Here is a 19,845-nt window from a genome sequence, read left to right as displayed (position 1 = left end):
CATGGCGCGTGCAGCTGAAGTTGCTTGCTTCAAGAATAACAGTGGCCGCCCGCAACTCCGCGAGACTACGTCTCTGCGAGATTACATGAGGCCCCGCCCAGCGTCGCGCGCTGGCGGAGGAGGAGCTGCCAGTGAGTGCCGACTGATGAGAAAAGCATGTGGGAGGTGGCTGAGCGGACCGCCGTCGCCGTGAGGGAAGAAACAAAGGCCGTGGAAACAGTGTGGCTGCTCGGCTGCTGTAAATCTGGGTGGGCCTGAGCTGAGATTGGGTGGGCCTGGGCCCACCCAGGCCCACCCGTAGCTACGCCCCTGGTTACAATTTATGCTTCTAGCCCGCAAGTTCCCTAAAAAAGAGTTCAATGCGGTATACAACCTAAAAGATACTGGGCACCCCCAGGATTTACAGGAATCAAGCTAAAAGGAATTACAAATAATACAAATCTACATTATTTATGTATATAAAAAAATAAGCTCAAAGAGATATGTTTTGAGAACATTTCTAAAAGGCAAATAACAAGATATCTGACGTATAAATAAAGGCAAAGAATTTCACCAATGCAGGGATTGATAGACCATTCCATTAAAAATAGTCTTGTAAATTACCTCTTTTGAGCTTGGAAATTGCAGTTAAAATTTCCTGGCTACATCACAGGGGGTTTTGTGATTCTATTTCACAAGATTTGCTAATGGTTAGCGATTCTGACAATAATGAATCTGAGTTTTTGTAAGTGAGTGGTAGAGTCTCACCTGAATTTGACAGTTGCATAGTATTAACACAGTTATCTAAATGTGACCCTTACATGAAATGGACTTAGTTCAGCTTTGAGGGTCAAGAATTTAATTTTAGACATGAGCAGTAGTCAGTAGTGATAATTTTATGTAAGTGCAGAATGGGGAACAGTCCTGTTTCAATAAAGCATATAGCCCCAAGCTGTGGATGTGTACTACTGCTTTTATTTCTTTATTAAGAAATTGCTGCTTACATATCTGTTTTAACATATACAATTAGAACCACACATAAATAGTAAACTCCATAAATCTAGCATCTTTGACGTAAAGAATCAACATCAACAAAATATCCTGAGTGCAAAGAATGATTAGGCACATATTTTACCATCAGTCCTTGCAGGTAAAAGGAAGCCCAACTCCCTTATCACCCAGAATATCAAGAACCCACCCAAGCACTTGAAATATCAAAAACAAAATCTTTAAACTTAGGCCAAGATGCACTAAAAAATCATTAAAGCCCTTCCCTTACCGATTCCCTTAGCGAATCGGTAAGGAACGGGCATGCATCAAGGAAAAGGAATGCAAATGAGCTGCTCGTTGTAGCTCACTTGCATTCTCTATTCCATCGGTAACTAGTCAGCCAGTCGAGCATGCGTAGAGCAGCCAAGCGTTATGCTGGCTGCTCTGATCATGCCAAATAGTCCAAAAAGCACCTAACACCCATGTAAAAAAAAAAAAAAAAAAGAACAAGCTGCATGTCCCAAGTCCTCGTGAGGGACTTCAAAATTAAAAAAAAAAAAAACTATGGCACTTTCGCTATGCCTGTGGTCATCCCTGTGCCGCCCGGGAAAGGAAGACGCCGCGCTGCTCACCCCCTCCACGGCCTGCTGCAGGAAGGCTCCGATGTGGCTCGATCCTAGCTGGAGAGTGCAGTTGAGGATGGCCCATCCAAAAAGACGCCCTTTCTGGACGTCCTCCCCCCCACCCCCCGCAATAATAAAAACGGCCTTTTTGGACATCCTTCGCCCTGGAAGTCTCTGAGCCAATTGTTTCTCCCTTATATGTGTGTAGCCCTGCCCAGCACATCCCAGGATGCACTGGGCTGGGCGCCGCCATTTTGCGGCGTCGAAGGAAGAGGAGGGAGGCAGGCTGCGTCCTTCCTCCTAAGGTAGGGAGGCCGGGAGGGGGTTATTTTTACCAGGGATTCGGTGGCAGACAACTCGTGGAGATGGGGTGGGCTGGAGGTCCGCCCACCCCTGTCGCTCACTGGGAGGGAGGGATTGACCGGCAGCGGCGGCGGCTGCCGGACCACCAGGGAGTCTTTTTCTGGGGGTTTGGGGGGGCTGGAGACCCACTAGATCTCCAGTCCTCCCTGAACCTGGGGGTTGGGATCGTCGGGGAGGGGGACCAGAGGTCCGCCGGACCTCCAGCCCCCGTTGCTCGGGGCAGGGGTAGTCAGGGCCTGGTGGTCCCATGGACCTCCAGCCCCTGTGTTTGACAGGTTTGGGATTTTGACAGCCCAGACCTGTCAAACAAGTGCAGGAGGATTGTGCTGAGCGCATGCTCGGCACAATTCGCCCGCATTTCTACCCCATGATCAGAGATAATTGTGCTGCTTAAATTTGCATGCATTATCTCTGATCATCGGTGCGGTAAAGCCTCGCGCTGTTCCAGCGTTAGTTTACAGCACTGTTTGGAACAGCGCGGGGCTTTTGATCATCTGCCTGTTAGTGCATGCCACGGTTTACTACTTGCTCGTTAATGGCTCGTTAAGTTTAGTGCATCTGGCCCTCAGTTCTTTGGATTTTATCATACCAGTCTGTAATCTGTTCTTCAGGGGAAGGGCATGCACTCAATAGTAATCAGCATAACTGCTTTAGAAGGGCCATTTTATCCAAAAAGGATGAATGCATTTTCGTGGAGGACATGTTGAGTGAAAAGTCAGGGTCAAGTAGGTGGTGTTAAATGAGGCAAAAATGTAAGAACATTCATGAATTTAATTGGTTTTAAGGTTCTAGCTTCCATATTAAACCTTGTTTAGCAGAGTTGAAATCAGTCATCAATGGTAAAAGTCTTTTGGGATTGGCAAAGGATAAAAGTTTTACACCTAAAATATTTTTTTATCTTATTTATATTTAGTTCATACCACTTCACTGATAGCTCGACAAATTACATTCAGGTACTGATCTGAGTTTACTACTATATTACTTGGTTCGCTCAGAAAACTAAAACTATTTATGTTATACAGAGGTTTTGTCCTATGGTTTCACATCTTGATAAAAACTGCATCCTGGGTTTAGCAAAAGTATCCAAGGTCAGCGGATGACCTGTTTAGTTGGAGGGGCCAAACAAACCAATCTTCAGCCCTGCCAGTTTTTTTGTAGTTCTGATGTATGTATTGGAGGAACTGCACAATACCCAACCACCTTGGACCCACTTGTTTAATGATTAAGAGGCAGCTCATCAGAGTTGCTCTTAACGACACCTTTTCTAAGGCCACAGTGCTCCAGATACAATCTTAGATCTGTTGCACAGAACTTATTTGCTTTTGCTTCTGCTGCTTATCTATCTCTTGGCTTCTCTTACCACTTTGCACCTTCTAATTTAAACATGAGTTAACTTAGAAACCAATAAAATCCTTCTTCAGTGCATTGTGTGAAGAGTCTGCAGTGAAATAACTGAAAAGATTAGGTCTTGCACAGTATTTATCTCCCACATTTAACTGTAAACTTATATTCACCTAAACTCCCACACCTAGCACTGGTTTTCAAAGTCTAACCATCCTCCCCTACAAGGGATGTTCTCAGCTGGCATAAGGAAGCTGGGGTAGGCTTACAAAACTAATGTGAAGGGAGCAGCAAGTGTCCAGGTGATGACACAAACTTGAGGGGAAAATTAAGGGCAGTAGGTACTATGGGGAAGATTTGGGGGAGGGGGTGCTTTGTGGAATAGTTATACTTGTTTAAGAAGTTACAGGTGGTACATTGGCATACATTTCTTGTATGTAACTTTGAACCATGATGCATAAACATAAGGTATCTCTTTGAAAATATTCTTAATATTGTGCCTATGTATATGTGATACATTCTGGCAAGTATCACTTTATGTTTACAACAGAATTAGAACGTATATTTCTGAATCATGCATATGTATGTATATTCATATATAATCAGCTTGCACCAATTGAAAAATATATAATCACAAAAATAATTAATAACTAAATACCCTATGAGAACAATTCTCATAGTCTACAGTCTTTGCACACATTTTCAAAGTTGCATACTTTCACTTTCAAAGTTGCCAAAGGGAAACGTACTTAAAGAAACTTGGCATCTCCTTTTTCTGAAAACAGAAAAACTTCATGTGGTGTTGTGATCCCTGCCTGACCACGCTCCCTTTGCCAAATGCATGGGTAATTTTCCGATAGTAGAACTCTGTGGGCAAAACACTGTTTTAACTCTGGAATTAGCTGTAAAAATTGGTTCCAAAATATATATGTATATATATTTGCCTATATGTGTGTCTATGTATGTATCTGTATACAGAGCTACATATACGCTCCCTCCCCCCCACCTCCCCCAATACACACCCACACATGGTGAATGGAAAAAAGAGAAACTGTACATTTTGGGGCACATTTTCAAAACAAAAACCATCAGGGTGGAAGAAGGATGTGTTTGTGATTTTCAACATCCAGATTTTAGACACTTTGCTCCACAGTTCGTCCAAATTGCAAGGGGACATGTTGGGGCATGTTTTGGGCACCAAGAAAGAGATGTTTTTCTGCAATAATGGAACAAAATAAAAACATCTAGGACCAAAATTAAGACTTTTTGGTTTGACTTGTTTTAATAACTAAGGGGTCCTATTACAAAGCCGCAGTAGTGTGGGCACATCTTTAAGGGGGTAACGGTTAGATGTGTATCTGGATCCTTTTGTGGATCCTAAGGTGCCCCACTGCTCTGCTGGGATGTCTGTATGGCTAGTCAGCTAAGAATTCTGGCCCTCCCAATACATCCCAATGACTTGTTTTTGTGTGTTTTTTCCTTGGATTTTTTTTTTTAATCAAAAGTGGTCCTAACAGACAGACGCACTAAGCACAAAAACATCTAGCAAATGAACATTTTTGAAACAAAAAGTTGGACATTTTTGTGGTTTGAAAATGGCCATGTTCACTACCGGATTTTTGAATATTTTTTACAAAATGTCCAAAATCAGATTTAGACGTCATATCGAACATGCCCCTCCATGCCTCATAACAATGATTATTTTGCATTGTTTAAGTCAAAAGACATTAACCAAATTTTTTAATGTTAAACTGTACCTGCTGTACACCACCTTAGGTGAATCTCTTCATAAAGGCGGTTAATAAATCCCAATAAATGTACAGAAATGTATTGAATAAAAGGCAATAACAATACGTTACCACATTCAAATGCTGTTGTCACATACCTTGTAAAGTACAAGACAAACGTTTGAACGAAAATAAGTTGTCCAGTGTACATTTAGCACAAACGTATATGATTTTTACCAATCAGTAACAAACATGGAGCTACTCCTGCAATGTAAATAAGGTTAATTTCAGTCAGTTTGTTAAAAATGTCTTCCAGGAGGGTAGACACAAGAGTGACAATATGTATGCCACTGTCTTATTGCAGGGTCGATCATGCGTTGATCAAATTTTTCTCATGCATTCATTACATGTCTAAGGTTAGTCCATTGCTTGTAGAAATCCAAGGCACCCACTCACTAATACAAATGTAATGGAAATAAATATTTATGATTCTGATATTGTGAATGTTACAAACATAAGTTTAATTTACAAGGTATTTGGTGCTAACTGTAGTCCAACTTTTAGTTGTTACAAATATATGTATATTTTAAGTCATGCTATAGAAATGGGAAAATCTCCCTGTTGTGAGAAAAAAATGAGAGGTAAAATTTCAAATAAATCTAATCCAACTAATGAGACAAAAATAACTCAAATAGAAAACTTTAGAATATATTTACTAAACCTATTTTTAGCAAACCAATCTGTGCCTCCTGGTTAGAATTGGTAAAGGGGGTGGGTGGGTTCTTTTATTGGGTTATACCTGCAAGATATCACTACAGATTCAGAGCCTGTTCTTTGTGGGGAAAGCCCTGCTGATGAAACAGGCCAAATCAACAAATTAAAGAGTAGTAAATCACCTGGACTGGATGGTTTACACCTGAGAATACTGAAAAAGCTGAAATATGAAATTGTAGGTCTGCTGTTAGTGACCTGTATCCTGTTGTTAAAATTGACTGTAGTACCTGAAGATTAGAGGGTGGCCAGTGTAATGCCTATTTTTAAAAAGGGATCTGGAAAATTACAGACTGGCAAACCTGTCATCAGTGCCAGGCAAAACAGTGGAAATTATTATAAAGAATAAAATCACTGAACACATAGACAAACATGGTTTAATGGAACAGAGACAACATGGATTCAGCCAAGGGAAGTCTTGCTTCAGCAATTTGCTTCATTTCTTTAAATGTGTGAATAAACATGTGGATAAAGATGAGCCAGTTGATGTAGTGTACCTAGATTTTCAGAAAGCGTTTGAATTGGGAAGTCGCTTATGAGAGACTCCTGAGAAAATTAAAAAGTCATGGGATAGGAGGCAGTGTTCTGTTGTGGATTAGGAATTGGGTGATGGATAGAAAACAGAGGGTAGGGTTAAATGGCTAATTCTTAGTGGAGGAGGATGAATAGTGGAGTGCCACAGGGATCTGTACTAGGACCGGTGCTATTTAACACATTCCTCCGGATTATATATAGTGCACCTAGAGATTCTAAGTGGAGGAGTGGCCTAGTGGTTAGGGTGGTGGACTTTGGTCCTGGGGAACTGAGGAACTGAGTTCGATTCCCGGCACAGGCAGCTCCTTGTGACTCTGGGCAAGTCACTTAACCCTCCATTGCCTGCCACATTGAGCCTGCCACGAGTGGGAAAGCGTGGGGTACAAATGTAACAAAAATAAATAAAATTCTATATAGTGCACCTAGAGATTCTATAACAATGTGTGTAACTCAACAAGCTTAATTAGCAATAATGAGTACGAATTGGCACTGATTAGAATTTACGCATACAAGTCACTAAGTGTATTCTGTAGCGATATGTGCTGAACTTCTAACATGCAGGTAAAAACGGGCATTGTTATGGGTGTGGAAATGGGTGGTTCGTGGGCATTCCAAAATTTATGCGCCTAGATATAGAATGTGCCCCAGTGCACCTAAACCTATTCACTGGGATTTACGCCACATTTTTGTTGTAAATTGATGCATGTATATTTAGGCACTGAAATATCAACTAAGCGTATTCTATAATCGGCTCCTAAATCTAGGCACCAATTATAGAATATACTTGGCACTGATTTCAGCGCCAATTTTTTTTTAGGCACCATATATAGAACCTCCCCCATTATGTGGAAATTTGGAACGACAAGTGAGGTGATTAAATTTGCAGATGACACAAAACTATTCAGATTTGTTAGAATGCATGTGGAATGTGAAAAATTGCTACTGCTTTCGACTCCTAACCATGACTCTCTTACTCAACACCCTCACTTATCACCCCTACCACTGCAATTTCCCCACCCCTAGCTGTCTGTTCGTCTGTCTAATTTAGATTGTAAGCTCTGTTGAGCAGGGACTGTCTTTTCATGTTAATTTGTACAGCGCTGCTTAAGTCTAGTAGCGCTTTAGAAATGTTTAATAGTAGTAGTAGTAGTAGGAAGACCTTAGGAAGTTGAAAACCTGGGCATCCAAATGGCAGATGAAATTTAATGTGGACAAATACAAAGTGATGCATATTGGGAAGAATATCCAAATCATAGTTACTTGATACTAAGGTCCACCTTAGGAGTCAGCACCTAAGAAAAAGATCTAGGTGTCATCATAGAAAATACGCTGAAATCTGCCCAGTATGTAGCAGCGGCCAAAAAAGCAAACAGAATGATAGGAATTATTAGGAAGTGGATAGAAAATAAGACAAAGTATATTATGATGCCTCTGTATCGCTCCATGGTGTGACCATACCTTGAGTATTGTGTGCAGTTCTGGTCGCTGTATCTTAAAAAAAGATATAGCAGAATTAGAAAGGTGATGGAACTTCTCTCATATGAAGAAAGGCTTACGAGGTTAGGAACCTTCAGCTTAGAAAAGAGATGGCTGGGAACCAAGATGGCGCCGTATTGAGACGTTACCCCAGACGAGCTCAGAGACTTTCTTTCACAGAACCGAGAGAGGAGTCCGAATTCCCTTGTCATGGGGAAGTGGAGAGGGAGGCTCCTGTTACCCCTACCGAAACCCCCGTCTCGAGGCAGATGAAGCTTGAAAGTTTTGGAGTAACGCTGGGACCCTGGGCGACATTTTCTCCAGCTATCAGACAGGCTTCTATCAACTCAGTCAGCAGTTGTAGACGGGGCTTCTCTTAGCCCTGACGCCCATGCGGCACCTCCCCAACCAGGAAGAGAGCGAGCGGTTTGTGACTTGGAGGGCCCTAAGCCTGGAATGGAGAGGACCCCCGAGGAAGGGAGCCCAACCGAACGCAGTGGTTACGAGGGAGACCTGGTAGGACAGAGATTTAACAAAAATTTCTCCTCAGTTATGAGAGATGGCTTAAAACAGATCTCCAACGCCCCTCTTCCTGAGCTGAATGTAGGAGTTGTAAAACCTGCTGTAGTGACTATGGATTCACTATGGGACTTAACTTTCTCGATGCATTCTTCGCTACATTCAGTATTGTTAAAAAATGCTGGAGAAATTCTATCAGAAGCCTTATTGACTCAAGCAAATTAATGCCCAACAGCTGTCTGAAACTAAATTGCTTGAAGATAAAATTCAGAAGTTGGAGCATTTGAATAAAGCCACAATTAAGGATAGTAATTTTGTTAAACGGATAATGGAATATCTTGAGAATCAGCAGAGAAGACTTAATTTGCGGCTTATCAACTTCCCCAGATCTCCAATTATTTCTGTGATTGATATGGTTAAAAAATATTTGATGGAAGTCCTAGAGATGCCGGGTGAGTCTCTACCACACATAACAAGGGTAATTTATTGCCAGACTTTAATATCACCTAAACCTGGAAGTAACCACGGTGTTACGGGTGGAGGAATGAACCTGATGTCTTTTTTAGAGTCTTCTTTAGAAGTGGTTACCCAAAGGACAACAGCAGTGGTAACATATGCACTTGAGATAGATTCTTTAAGCACTTAGACTCGATATTTTTTGGCTCTAAAGTTAGAATTTTTCCAGATCTCGCAAGAGAGACTCAACGTACACATACGGCCTTTTTGGCACTCCGTAAAAGAACTTTAAATCTTGGGGCAACGTTTAGCCTTAAATTTCCTTGTATTTGTCGTTTTATTTATCAACAAAATAACTACCAATTTTTCGATCCAAAACAACTCGAGGATTTTTTGAGTTCTAAAGAAACTGAGAATGTAAACGTGAAAGTTTAGGAACTCATATGGGACACTGTATGATAGATTGAGAATGTATCCGGAGTATGTAATAGTCTGATTATTAATTACTGTATATGATAATTTGTATCTTGGTTTCATTTAAGTATTTCCAATATGGAGGTCGATAATGAATTATTTTATTTCCTTTAATTGAGACAAGTATTTGCCTCAAGAAAATAATGTTTTTGTTTTGAGTATTTCTTATTTCTATATGCTGCTTTGATAAGATGTATAATTTGAAAGTATAAATAAATATTAAAAAAAAAAGAAAAGAGACGACTGAAGAGGGGATATGATAGAGGTCAACAAAATCCTGAGTGGTGTAGAATGGGTAAACGTAAATCGTTTTGGGATTTTTTTTTACTCTTTCGAAAAGTACAAAGACTAGGGGACACTCAAAGAAGTTACATGGTCTACTTTTAAAATGTTAAACTGCACGAGCTTCAGAAAACGTTTGTACTAAAATAGCAAATACAAGCTGTAGAACTGACAGTTCTAACATAATACTTAAACTACTTTTATTCATAATATTTGTAACAGCTGTTATAATAAATTTATTAATTATTGATTATAAGTATTGTGTTAGAACTGTCAGTGTTTTAGCTTGTATTTGTGATTGCTACTTTTAAAATGAACAGGAGGAAATACCTTAACCTCATTGAATAGTTAAACTGTGGAACTTGTTGCCAGAGGATGTGGTATCAGCTGTTAGTATATCTGGGTTTAAAAAAGGTTTAGACAAGTTCCTGGAGGAAAAGTCCATAGTCATGGGGAAAGCCATTGCTTGTCCCTGGGATCAGTAGCATGAATCTTGCTACTATTTGGGATTCTGTCAGATACTTGTGACCTGAATTGGCCACTGCTGGAAGCAGGATACTGGGCTAGATTGGTCTGACCCATTATGGCGATTCTTATGTTCTTATAACTCTTGTCATGTGGGCATGTCTTGAAGGGTGTCTTTATGCAGCAGTATGTGTTTGGACTGGGGGGGTGTTGATGCTATACATGTGAACCTAGTGGTTGATGCAGACTCACCCATGTACCTGTGTATCTTTCAGATTTAGTGAAGAGGGGATGGAAGTGATGGAACGCTTGATCTACCTCTATCGCAAATTCAACCAGTTGAAGGTCAGCAATGAAGAGTATGCATGTATGAAAGCCATTAACTTTCTAAATCAAGGTAAGTGTAAAACATATAGGTCAAATACCTGATCTACTAAACATTTTATTATCATACAAGTTTATTGAGTTTGTTTCTCCATTATATGACATTTAGTCCGGGGATATGTTGGAGGAAGGTTTTGGGAGCACTTTTGCGAACTTCTAAAAACTCACTATGGAGCAGAACCAGTGAGACCCTCACAGTAACTGTTAGGTGTGAGCAAGCAATGATTGAAAATAAATAAATAAATAAATAAAGTCACCATTTTAGTCTGTCAATCTTTGACACTAAAGTATTAGTCTGCATTTAAAATGGAAGGTTGTTACCAGAAGCCATCTGAGGCATATTATTTTTCACACATTCTAACAAAGCAATTCTGAGTGAACGAAGACTCACTTTATTTAATCACTTTTTAATGCCTTTTAAACATATACCTCCAAGGACAGCCCATGCGTCATTTTAAAACATACACCTAGTTTTAAAGCACCCAAATATGAAGAGCAAACTAGCTGATGAATCCTTTCCTCAGTGGGGATTATGTGACTGATTACCAGCTGTTCTAGCAAACTATACACCGAGCTCTGGGCACATGCTATCTAAAGCTGTTGACATTCAGAGATAAATGTGTGCTTGCATTCAGTGCACGAGTGTGACTATGACTTTTTTTTTATTAGATTATTTCCTGATACTAGAAATTTGATGTTATAGCTAGCATTAGACAGTGGCAGTCTTTCATGGTGTTCCCTAGTTGTATTATTTTTTCTCTTTGATTATATTTTTCTAAACTTCAGATCTCCATTAACAGCATACGTATTGTACTATGTACTGTGAATATTTTAAGACTGGCATTCATAAGCCGTTCTATAGTGGTGCTCTATTCATAGTGAATAAAAAAGTTATGACGCAGCCTTGATGAAAAATGAAGACTTGAAATATCATTTGGTTGATGAAGGTAATTTGTTTAGCATGCAGATCCATCTTTATCGAGTAATTTCATAACAGGGTACCTGTCAAAAGTTCTAAAGAAAGTACCTCATTTATAGAAGCCCCAAAAAATCAATAGGCGATGCAATGCTTTAATACCAGTATCATCAAAATAAGCTACGAAATACTACTGAACCAGAAGCTCTCAATTTTCAAAAATTTAACAAAAATTGCTTAGAATAATCAATGATTTCTGTAAATTGTTCTAGGAACAGCGGGCCTTCATAGAAAAATGGAGTAGCAACCGGTAGTTGAGTTTACCAAAATTAGCTCCACTTTAGGATCGCTTCATCTGTCCTCAAAATCTGAGCAAATTATTAAAATACTTGCTCCATGACAAACAGCTGAAGATAATTTCAATGTCAGTTCATATTTAGAGTAAAATTACTCTGGACTTCTTCAAGATCCTAGTACTGCTGCGATGGGACTGGCATCAGTGAAAAAGCTAAGTTGATTTGATTTATTGACTTGTTTTATAACTTAGGTTTTAAGGATTGATGATTGCATCCTAAAGTGGAGTTCATTTTTGTGAAGTCAGTTGCTAGCTGTTACTGCATTTTTCTATGAAGGTCCACTTATTCCTAGAATAATTTATATATGAATAATTTATACATAATCTTCAGGATTCTATATATCACGCTGAGATTTCTGTGTGGAAATTGTATCCCATAACAATGCGTATATGCTTATTGGTTAACAAGCTAATCAATGTTGATAACTGGATGTTAACCAATTATCAGCTCTAATTGGCATTAATTAGAATTTACGTGCAGAACTATCTGAGCGTATTGTGTAATGTGGTGCACGTAAATTTTAAGTCATGTAGTTGAAAAGAGAATGTGGCCATGGGCAGTCATGGGCATTTCTATAATCTATGTGCATTGTTATATAATATGCCTGGTCCAGCACATAATTTAGGCGTCAGGATTTATATTGAGTTATGCTCGGCGTAACTGCCTGAAACTAAATTTAGTTGCACGGAGCAGTGCTCAGCATATTCTAAATACCGCGCGGAAATTTAAGCTTAGAATACTAAATGCAGTGTATATTTGTACAACTTTGTAAAATTGAGAAGTGCTGTCAAGATTGTACCCAGAGGGAGATTGGTGGTCTGCAATTTACAATTGTGCATTGTATTGCTTTGTTGATACGTTCAAACAATAAACATAAAGTACATCTAAATTAATGAGTACTTTATAGAATATGCTTAGGCGAATTTAATTTCGGTGCCAATTTTTTAGGCGTGATTTATATAATCTAGTCCAATATAAATTATTCTAGTCATTGTTGAAAAATTTTTGGAACTTGAGAGCTGCTGTTTCAGCAGTGTTTAGTGGATATTTTGATATGATGTTACAAAAGCAAAATAGATGCCTCTGTGCCGTTACAAGATACCTAAAACTATCTCCAGTACCATATATGTTCTTCCACCAAAATATATATGGGTTCTGAAGGTGTACCTGTATATGGGTGTACATTTTGGAGTAGACTCAAGAAAGAGCCCCAAAATGTAGGCGCCAGAACTGTAGTTCTGCGCAGAATTGCCATTATAGAATACTAACGTAAGTCCGCAGATTTGCATCTAACTTATGCCATGTCAAAGGCTATTGTCAATGCTCGTGCCCAATTCTTAGCAGTTAGACCTGTAATTCCTAGTAGTCTATAACCTGTGCATCTAACTCTTCAGCATGCTCCTGACCCACCCATGCCCCTCCCACATCCACACCCCCCATAAGTTGCGCACAATGGAATCAGTACACGCAAGTTCTAGAATAGCGATTAAGGGCAATCATTCACACAAGTGCTAATTGGTGCCAATTGGTTAACTCCCATTAACTGCCAATTATTAACATAAGTTGCATGTGCAACTGCCCTTATTCTATAACTTGCATGCTAGGCATAAATTTTGGCGCACAGGTTTATAGAATCCAGGGTGTTGTATGTGTGTGTACTTAAATACTTGCATTTGGCTGTGAAATCATATAAGAACCCTTTTCTGTGAATAAAACATACTTTACAGGTAGAAAATCTTTACAGGAAAGTTGAGCAAAACTGAAAATATCTCTCTGACTGATGACTGTGAGATAAAAGGAACTACAAGTAGAAATTGCTGAGAGAAAAAAATCAGTAATTGAAGAGAATAAGATACAGGCTATTAATCAACATCACATCACAGAATAAGATACAGGCTATTAATCAACTGGCACTTCCTGCACTCTCATATAGCTTTGGTATTGTAGACTGGCCCCTTAAAGATCTTGAAAAACTAGCTGTGAACAAGAAAACTCCTCCATGCCCATGAGGTCATCTATAAGAATCAGTGTATGTCTAGACTATATATATTCCTAGATCTGAAGGATGATTGGGTCTCATAGAAATAGATTACATCTATCAAACTACCATCATAAGCCTCCAGGCCCACCTAATGGCATCATCAGATCCCAATGCACAAAAGGGGCTGAAACATGAAAAAAAAACTTTGAGAATTCAGTTCCATCATTAAACTTGAATAAGCATATCGAGTAGAAGGAATGGTTAAAAATTTATCGGTACCAAAAGTAAAGGAAGCAATAGAATTTGGGAAGGATGAGAAAAAAACTCTTTAATCAATTGGATCAGCATAGGAGAAACAACAAGTAGCAATGCATATGTGGAGTGAGGACATACAAAATGTTACTCCAGGAACTGTTCATGGATGAAAGTCAGATACATGAATGATTAAGAAGAGGTAAATTTTAATCTAAGGATGAGTGGTAGTTGCAGCCCAGGACAGCGGATAACGTACAAGATTTTTTTACAACAAACATTGAAAAAGCTAGTTCAAGGGACATCTGTAAGTTCTGTAAGAAACAACTGGAAACATTTACTCATCTTGTTGCTGGCTGTGAATTGCTGGTAGTGGAAACTTTTTATACAGAAAGGCACAACAAAGTGGCACATCTCATTCATTGGAAACTCTGTAAATGTTACAGTATCAGTGTACCTGAAAAGCATTGGGATCGTGACCCTAAAAGAATTGTGGAAAACGATGAGGTTATGATCAACTGAGTCATCCCTATTCTTGCTGATGAAAAGCTGGATGCCAGAAAACTGGATATAGTGGTAAGAGGAACGGTCCCAAGCAATTACTCGGTGAATCATGTGGAGAGAGAGAAGATCCTCAAGTACCAAGAAATGCAGTCCAAGACTAACAAAATGTGAAGAAGATACAGAAATATTTGGCATCATTTTGGGTACCACAGGCTTGACCAGAAAGAACCTCCAAGTTACCTATACATGTTACATCTTATGAACTCCAAAAAGAAGCTCTTTAGCACAATGCAAGTAATACAGTGAGTGTTAACAGTAAATTTGAGAAACTGAGATCACACTCTACATGCCCTGGCTTAGGAGTGAGGTTTATTCCTGTCATGGTGTGCATATTGGTGATCTTGAATGCAATAAAAATTATTTAAACGTAAGAGATAAGCATTGTAAGTTTTATGGATGGCAGAGAACTATGGAGAAAATAAGGAGGAAAATGGCATAAACTGACTCTGAGGAGCAATATCCTAGAATCTGGTTAAGCTTTTACTGTTAGTACCTCTTAAGTATTCTGCTGTTGTTAACATTTAAATTAGATGTCTCTAGGCATTCAACTTTTAGGTATCTGCGACCCTCACTTTGGAATTTGCCGCACTATGATGTGCGACAGGAAACCTCCCACAAGAAATTTAAAATAGGGGTAAAAACCTGTTTGGTGTTTTTTGTTTGTTTAGTATGGCATTTGATCTGCCTTAATCTAGTACCTTGACTGGATATTCCAGCTGGCCAATATCTATTTTGTTTTAAATTAACTCTTAGTCTCCTGGATTTTATATTGTTGTGCTTATTTCATTCGCATTCATTTTGTGATTGCAATTGCTTTGTTTGTCCAACTCCATTTGTTTGTCCTTCTTTTTCTCTGCATGTAAACAGCTCTGAAGACATGGTTGAAAAGTAGTATATCCACATAATAACTTGGCAGATTGGGTGGGCCTGTTACCTTCACTTGTCCTCATCTACCATATTGCTGTTTTGTTTTTTTTTCATGGCCAAAATTATTTTCTAGGGTGACAGGGACATTTTCGAAAGAAAAGGGCGCCCAAATCCAAAAATCAAAACCAGGCATGTTAGGGGCGTGTTATGGGTGGTGTTACGTGATGGGCGCCCCCAGCGTATAACTGCTTGCGAAATGGTTTTGCATGGGTTGGAACATGGGCGTCCTTAGTTAGACCTGAAATAAAAGCGACCAGAGTAAGGAGGAAGTCGTCTTTATACCCATTAGCAATTTTGTGCAGTTGGAGAGTGGCGAGAGCATTGTTGGGAGAGAAAGCTGAGAGTTTGTTGAGTACCTGTTACCTTTGTCTGTGTGCTGTAGTCGGAACGTTTTCACCCTCACCTGCCTCATTTGTGTTTTACCTTCTCAGCTTTCCCTATCCCTCTCCATTTACTGTCCCCAAGTTCATATTTCATTCCCTTACCTGTTTGTAGTCTCTGTCTCTTTGTTCTGTGTACTGCTGCAGCGTGTTTGTGAAGACTGTCGTTTGCTGCTTGGAGAGTGAGCGGCTAGATGGTGTGGCAGGAGAGTTTGTAGTGGGTATTTGTCGGTGGTGGGAGAGTGAGTGTCAGCTTCTGTTTGTTGCTGCTGTGTTTCACCAAGTTAGTAGGGAGAGGTGAGCACTGGTGGCACTGCATTGAACCTGTAGTGTGGGGAAATGCACAGGTGGCTTGCATGTTGGCAGAAGAGGAGAGGCACCACAGGAGGTACTCACGCCCCAGAGCTTTCAGGCCCCGTAGCAGTTTCCTAGACCTCACTGACCTGCAGTGTCTCACTAGGTACCGCTTTGATAGGGCTGCCATTCAGCACCTTTGTGACCAGCTCCAACCCCTCCTGCAGCCCAGGACCTGTAGGAACAACCCCATCCCTGTGCACCTAAAGATCACTGCTTCTCTATCTTTTCTGGCCACTGGGAGTTTCCAGTCTGTCCTATCTGTGAACACGGGTCTCACCCAGACTTCCATTTCTAACTACCTCACTCAGTTCCTTGATTCCTTCCTTACCCACCCCCCCACCCCCCCCCCCCCCCAGACCCTGCAGAACAACATGGCTAACTTCTACGCTGTAGCTCGCTTCCCCTTGGTCATAGGCGCCATTGACTGCACACATATCGCACTCAGACCCCCCCCCCCCCCCCCCCCCGGGCACAAGAGGCCACTTGTAGGAACAGGAAAGCATTCCACTCACTCAATATGCAAGTTGTGTGTGACGGCCAGGGGGAGATTCTAGACGTGTGTGCCCGATACCCAGGTTCCACCCATGATGCCTATATATTGCAGCACTCGGGAATCTTCCGCAGGTTTAAGCAAGGGGAGATCACCGGCGGATGGCTCCTAGGTAAGTGCAGCATGGATTTGCCCAAACTATACCTCCTCCAACAGGCAGCCCTCAGCACTGTCTCCCTCCAGCTCACTCCACAAACCAATATTCCCCCCCCCCCTCCATTTTTTTCTGTCACTGTGTATTTACAAACCAACACCACCACCCCCTCCCACCACCATGCACCTCTGTGCATATTCCCCTCCATCCAATCCTCACCCCCCACTCCCCCAGCATGTCCCATCAATTTCCTGGCCCCATCCCCTCCTACCCCTCCCACCGTGTCCTTTGCAGCTGGTGCTGCAGGGGAACTCTTGACAGTCCTCTGATGAGCTCCCACTCTCCTCCTCTGTGTCCACAAGGCAGCCTGCTGCCTCGGCTGCCCTGTGGAAGTCCAGCCACCTTGTGGTCTGTGGCTTGCCCTGCAACCTGGGCACAGGACCCAGAAGGGGAGCTGGTGTGGTGACTGGTGGACCAATGGCTGGGGAGGCTGAGGATCTCAAGCTCCTCTTCTTAGCAGGTGGTTGCTGTGCAGTGGTGGAAGTTGACGCCAGTTGTTGTTGCTGCATCAGGGCTGTATTAGGTGCTTTCAGGTCACGGCGTAGGCCCTTGATGCTGTGCTCCAGCCGTTGGAGCTGCTGTACCACTTCCTGTTGCATCTAGAGCACTTCCTCTTGGGCCTGGAGCGCTTCCTGTTGCAGCTCCAATTTCTGGCGCTGATAATCTTCCATCTGCACATTCTGGCCCAGCAATTGTGTGGCGAGGCGCAGTAGCTGCCTTGTCTAGCTGGATGGCCTCTGCTGAGGAGGTGCCACCATCTGCAAAGGCTGAGGGTGGTGGAGGGAGAGCCTCTGCTGCTGCTGGGTCCTGTGGTTCCACCCCATGGTCCTTTGTGGTTTCTTGTTCAGGCCCACTGGTTTGCTGCTCTGTGTGCTGGGGCTGGTGGCCACTAGGGCCAGCTTCTTCCTCCGACTGGCTGTCATCACCTGCATAGCAAAAGGGGAGGAAGTGTGTTGGTCAAAATAACCCACTTTTGTTTTTCACCATTCATATACATAGCCCCACACGCAAAGAGATGGTGAGGAATGGGATTGGCAGGCAAGCTACAGATGTCGTTGTACATGGTACAGAGCTGGAGACAAGGAGCGCAGTGTACTACAGAGACTGATGTGCAAGAGAGCCACACAGGCAGGTGGGTAGACATAGAACTGTGGAAGGAGTGCATGGCTACAGCACAGAGGTGTGGGAAGGAGATATGCACAGTTTGGTGATGGGGAAGGCCCCCAAAGCTGTGAAACAGTGGTAACCTACACGTATATTGCTGGAACCCCTCACCCCTACTACTCCCTGTGTCATGGTCTGTAATGAATAGTGATTTGCATTGCATGTGATGTTCTCCCCCCTTTCCCTACTGAGGAGCACCACACTGTCCCCCACTTGTTTAAAACATTGTAGTACAGCACAAAAGATACCCCAGCTTCCTAATGGTGAACCTACCTGAGCCCTCAGGCTGTGCTGATGTGTCAAGGGACCCAATGCCATGGATCCCCTCCTGGGGCAAGAGCCCATGAATGATGCGCTCGATGGGGGTCAAGTTAGTGGTGTCATCTGCTAGGGTGTTGGCACCAGCCTTCCTCCTGACATCACGCCTCAGCTGGTGCCACTTTCATTTGCAATCTTCCACATCCCCGCCACAGTGGAAGACCGCGTTGAGCTGGTCCCCTACTGCCTACCATTCTCGCTGCTTCATTGTAGCAGCTAGCCTCTGGCCCATGGGAGCAATGAGATGTATTTCTTGAACCAGCAGTTCAACTTCTGCATCGGTGAAATTACTCTTGTGGGTGGATGGTTGCTTTGGTGCCATTGTACCAACACGATGCAAAGAATCGAAAATATAGAGAAGGGCGCTTAAATACTCTCTCAGGGACGCCCATGTGAGAATGAGATGGGCATCCTAATTTTGGTTATCGACAAAATCCCTTAACATCCCCAGCTGCTTCAGCGATTTGGGCGTCCTAATTTTGATTATAGGTAGGGAACTATGGCCTTCCCTAGCTGCTTCGGCGTTTTGGGCGTCCTAATTTCGATTATAGGTAGGGAACTATGGGCGTCCCCAGCTGCTCTGTGTTTTGGGTGTCCTCATTTCAATTAAGGGTGATAATGATAAACGTCCACAGCTGCTCTTCCCATTTGGAAGTTTGCATTCCCTCTATTGGCGCCTCTTTAAAACGGCTTTCTCTGTGCTTGCACTTTAGAGGTGTTTTTTTATGGGGTGGTATTTTAGTTTTTGCCACTGTATGCTTTTGTACACCTGTTTGGTTTTTTTTTTGGGGGGGGGGTTGTGGTGTCATTTGCTTGGATGGTTGGCGCCAGCCTTCCTCCTGACATCACCACCACTTCCTTTTGCAGTCTTCCACATCCCTGCCACAGTGGAAGACCGGTTGAGCTGGTCCCTTACTGCTTCCCTTTCTCTCTGCTTCGTTGTAGCAGCCAGCCCCTGGCCTGTGGGAGCAAAGAGATGCATGTGCCTCCTTTGCATTTCCTGAACCAGCAGTTCAATTTCAGGGTTGCTGAAATTACCCTTGCCGGTAGGTGGTTGCTTTGGTGCCATTGTACCACAAGTTCAAGGTAAACTCATACCTCTCAGCCACCTCTTCCCTTTCTGCTGTGTAGGTGCTAAACAAACACTTCTTGCAGGACAGCTGGTCAAGTAATACACTGCACTCTGAGAGCCGTGATTGTTTCTACCTAATTCATTGTACAGATGTCTTGTTCTCTATTGGACACACTCAGTTGTGGCTGCCTGTGGGGTGGGGGAGGGGGAGAGGCCCTGAGAATGGATGTGTGCATCCCTCATGGTCAAGGGCTCCCCATTCTCTCTCTATGTTCTCTGCATTCAAATTTTACCTCTATTTTCAACAGGTTTGCTGGTGGTTGCTGTGCAGTGGTGGAAGGAGACGCCACTGTGCTGCACTGTGTACTTTCAGGTCACTCCTTAGGCCTCGATACTGTGGTCCAGCTATTGGAGCTGCTGTACCACTCCCTGGTAGGTTTCATCATTCTTTATGTGGTGAACCCCAGTCC

The 19,845-nt window shown here is 42.1% G+C and overlaps 1 protein-coding gene across 1 annotated transcript in view; it reads left to right on the top strand.

The window, feature by feature from the left end:
- Positions 1-19,845, top strand: part of NR6A1 (nuclear receptor subfamily 6 group A member 1) — a 476,601-nt gene that overhangs the window by 442,684 nt on the left and 14,072 nt on the right. The window contains exon 9 of the mRNA XM_030206196.1: positions 10,276-10,397. Within this exon, the coding sequence (XP_030062056.1) occupies positions 10,276-10,397 (122 nt within the window). The remainder of the gene's footprint in view (positions 1-10,275; positions 10,398-19,845) is intronic.

This window comes from Microcaecilia unicolor, chromosome 6 (genome assembly GCF_901765095.1).
Source record: "Microcaecilia unicolor chromosome 6, aMicUni1.1, whole genome shotgun sequence".
Taxonomy (NCBI): Eukaryota; Metazoa; Chordata; class Amphibia; order Gymnophiona; family Siphonopidae; genus Microcaecilia; species Microcaecilia unicolor.
Note: the sequence above shows the minus strand (reverse complement) of the source record. Positions and strands in the feature narration are given on the sequence as shown.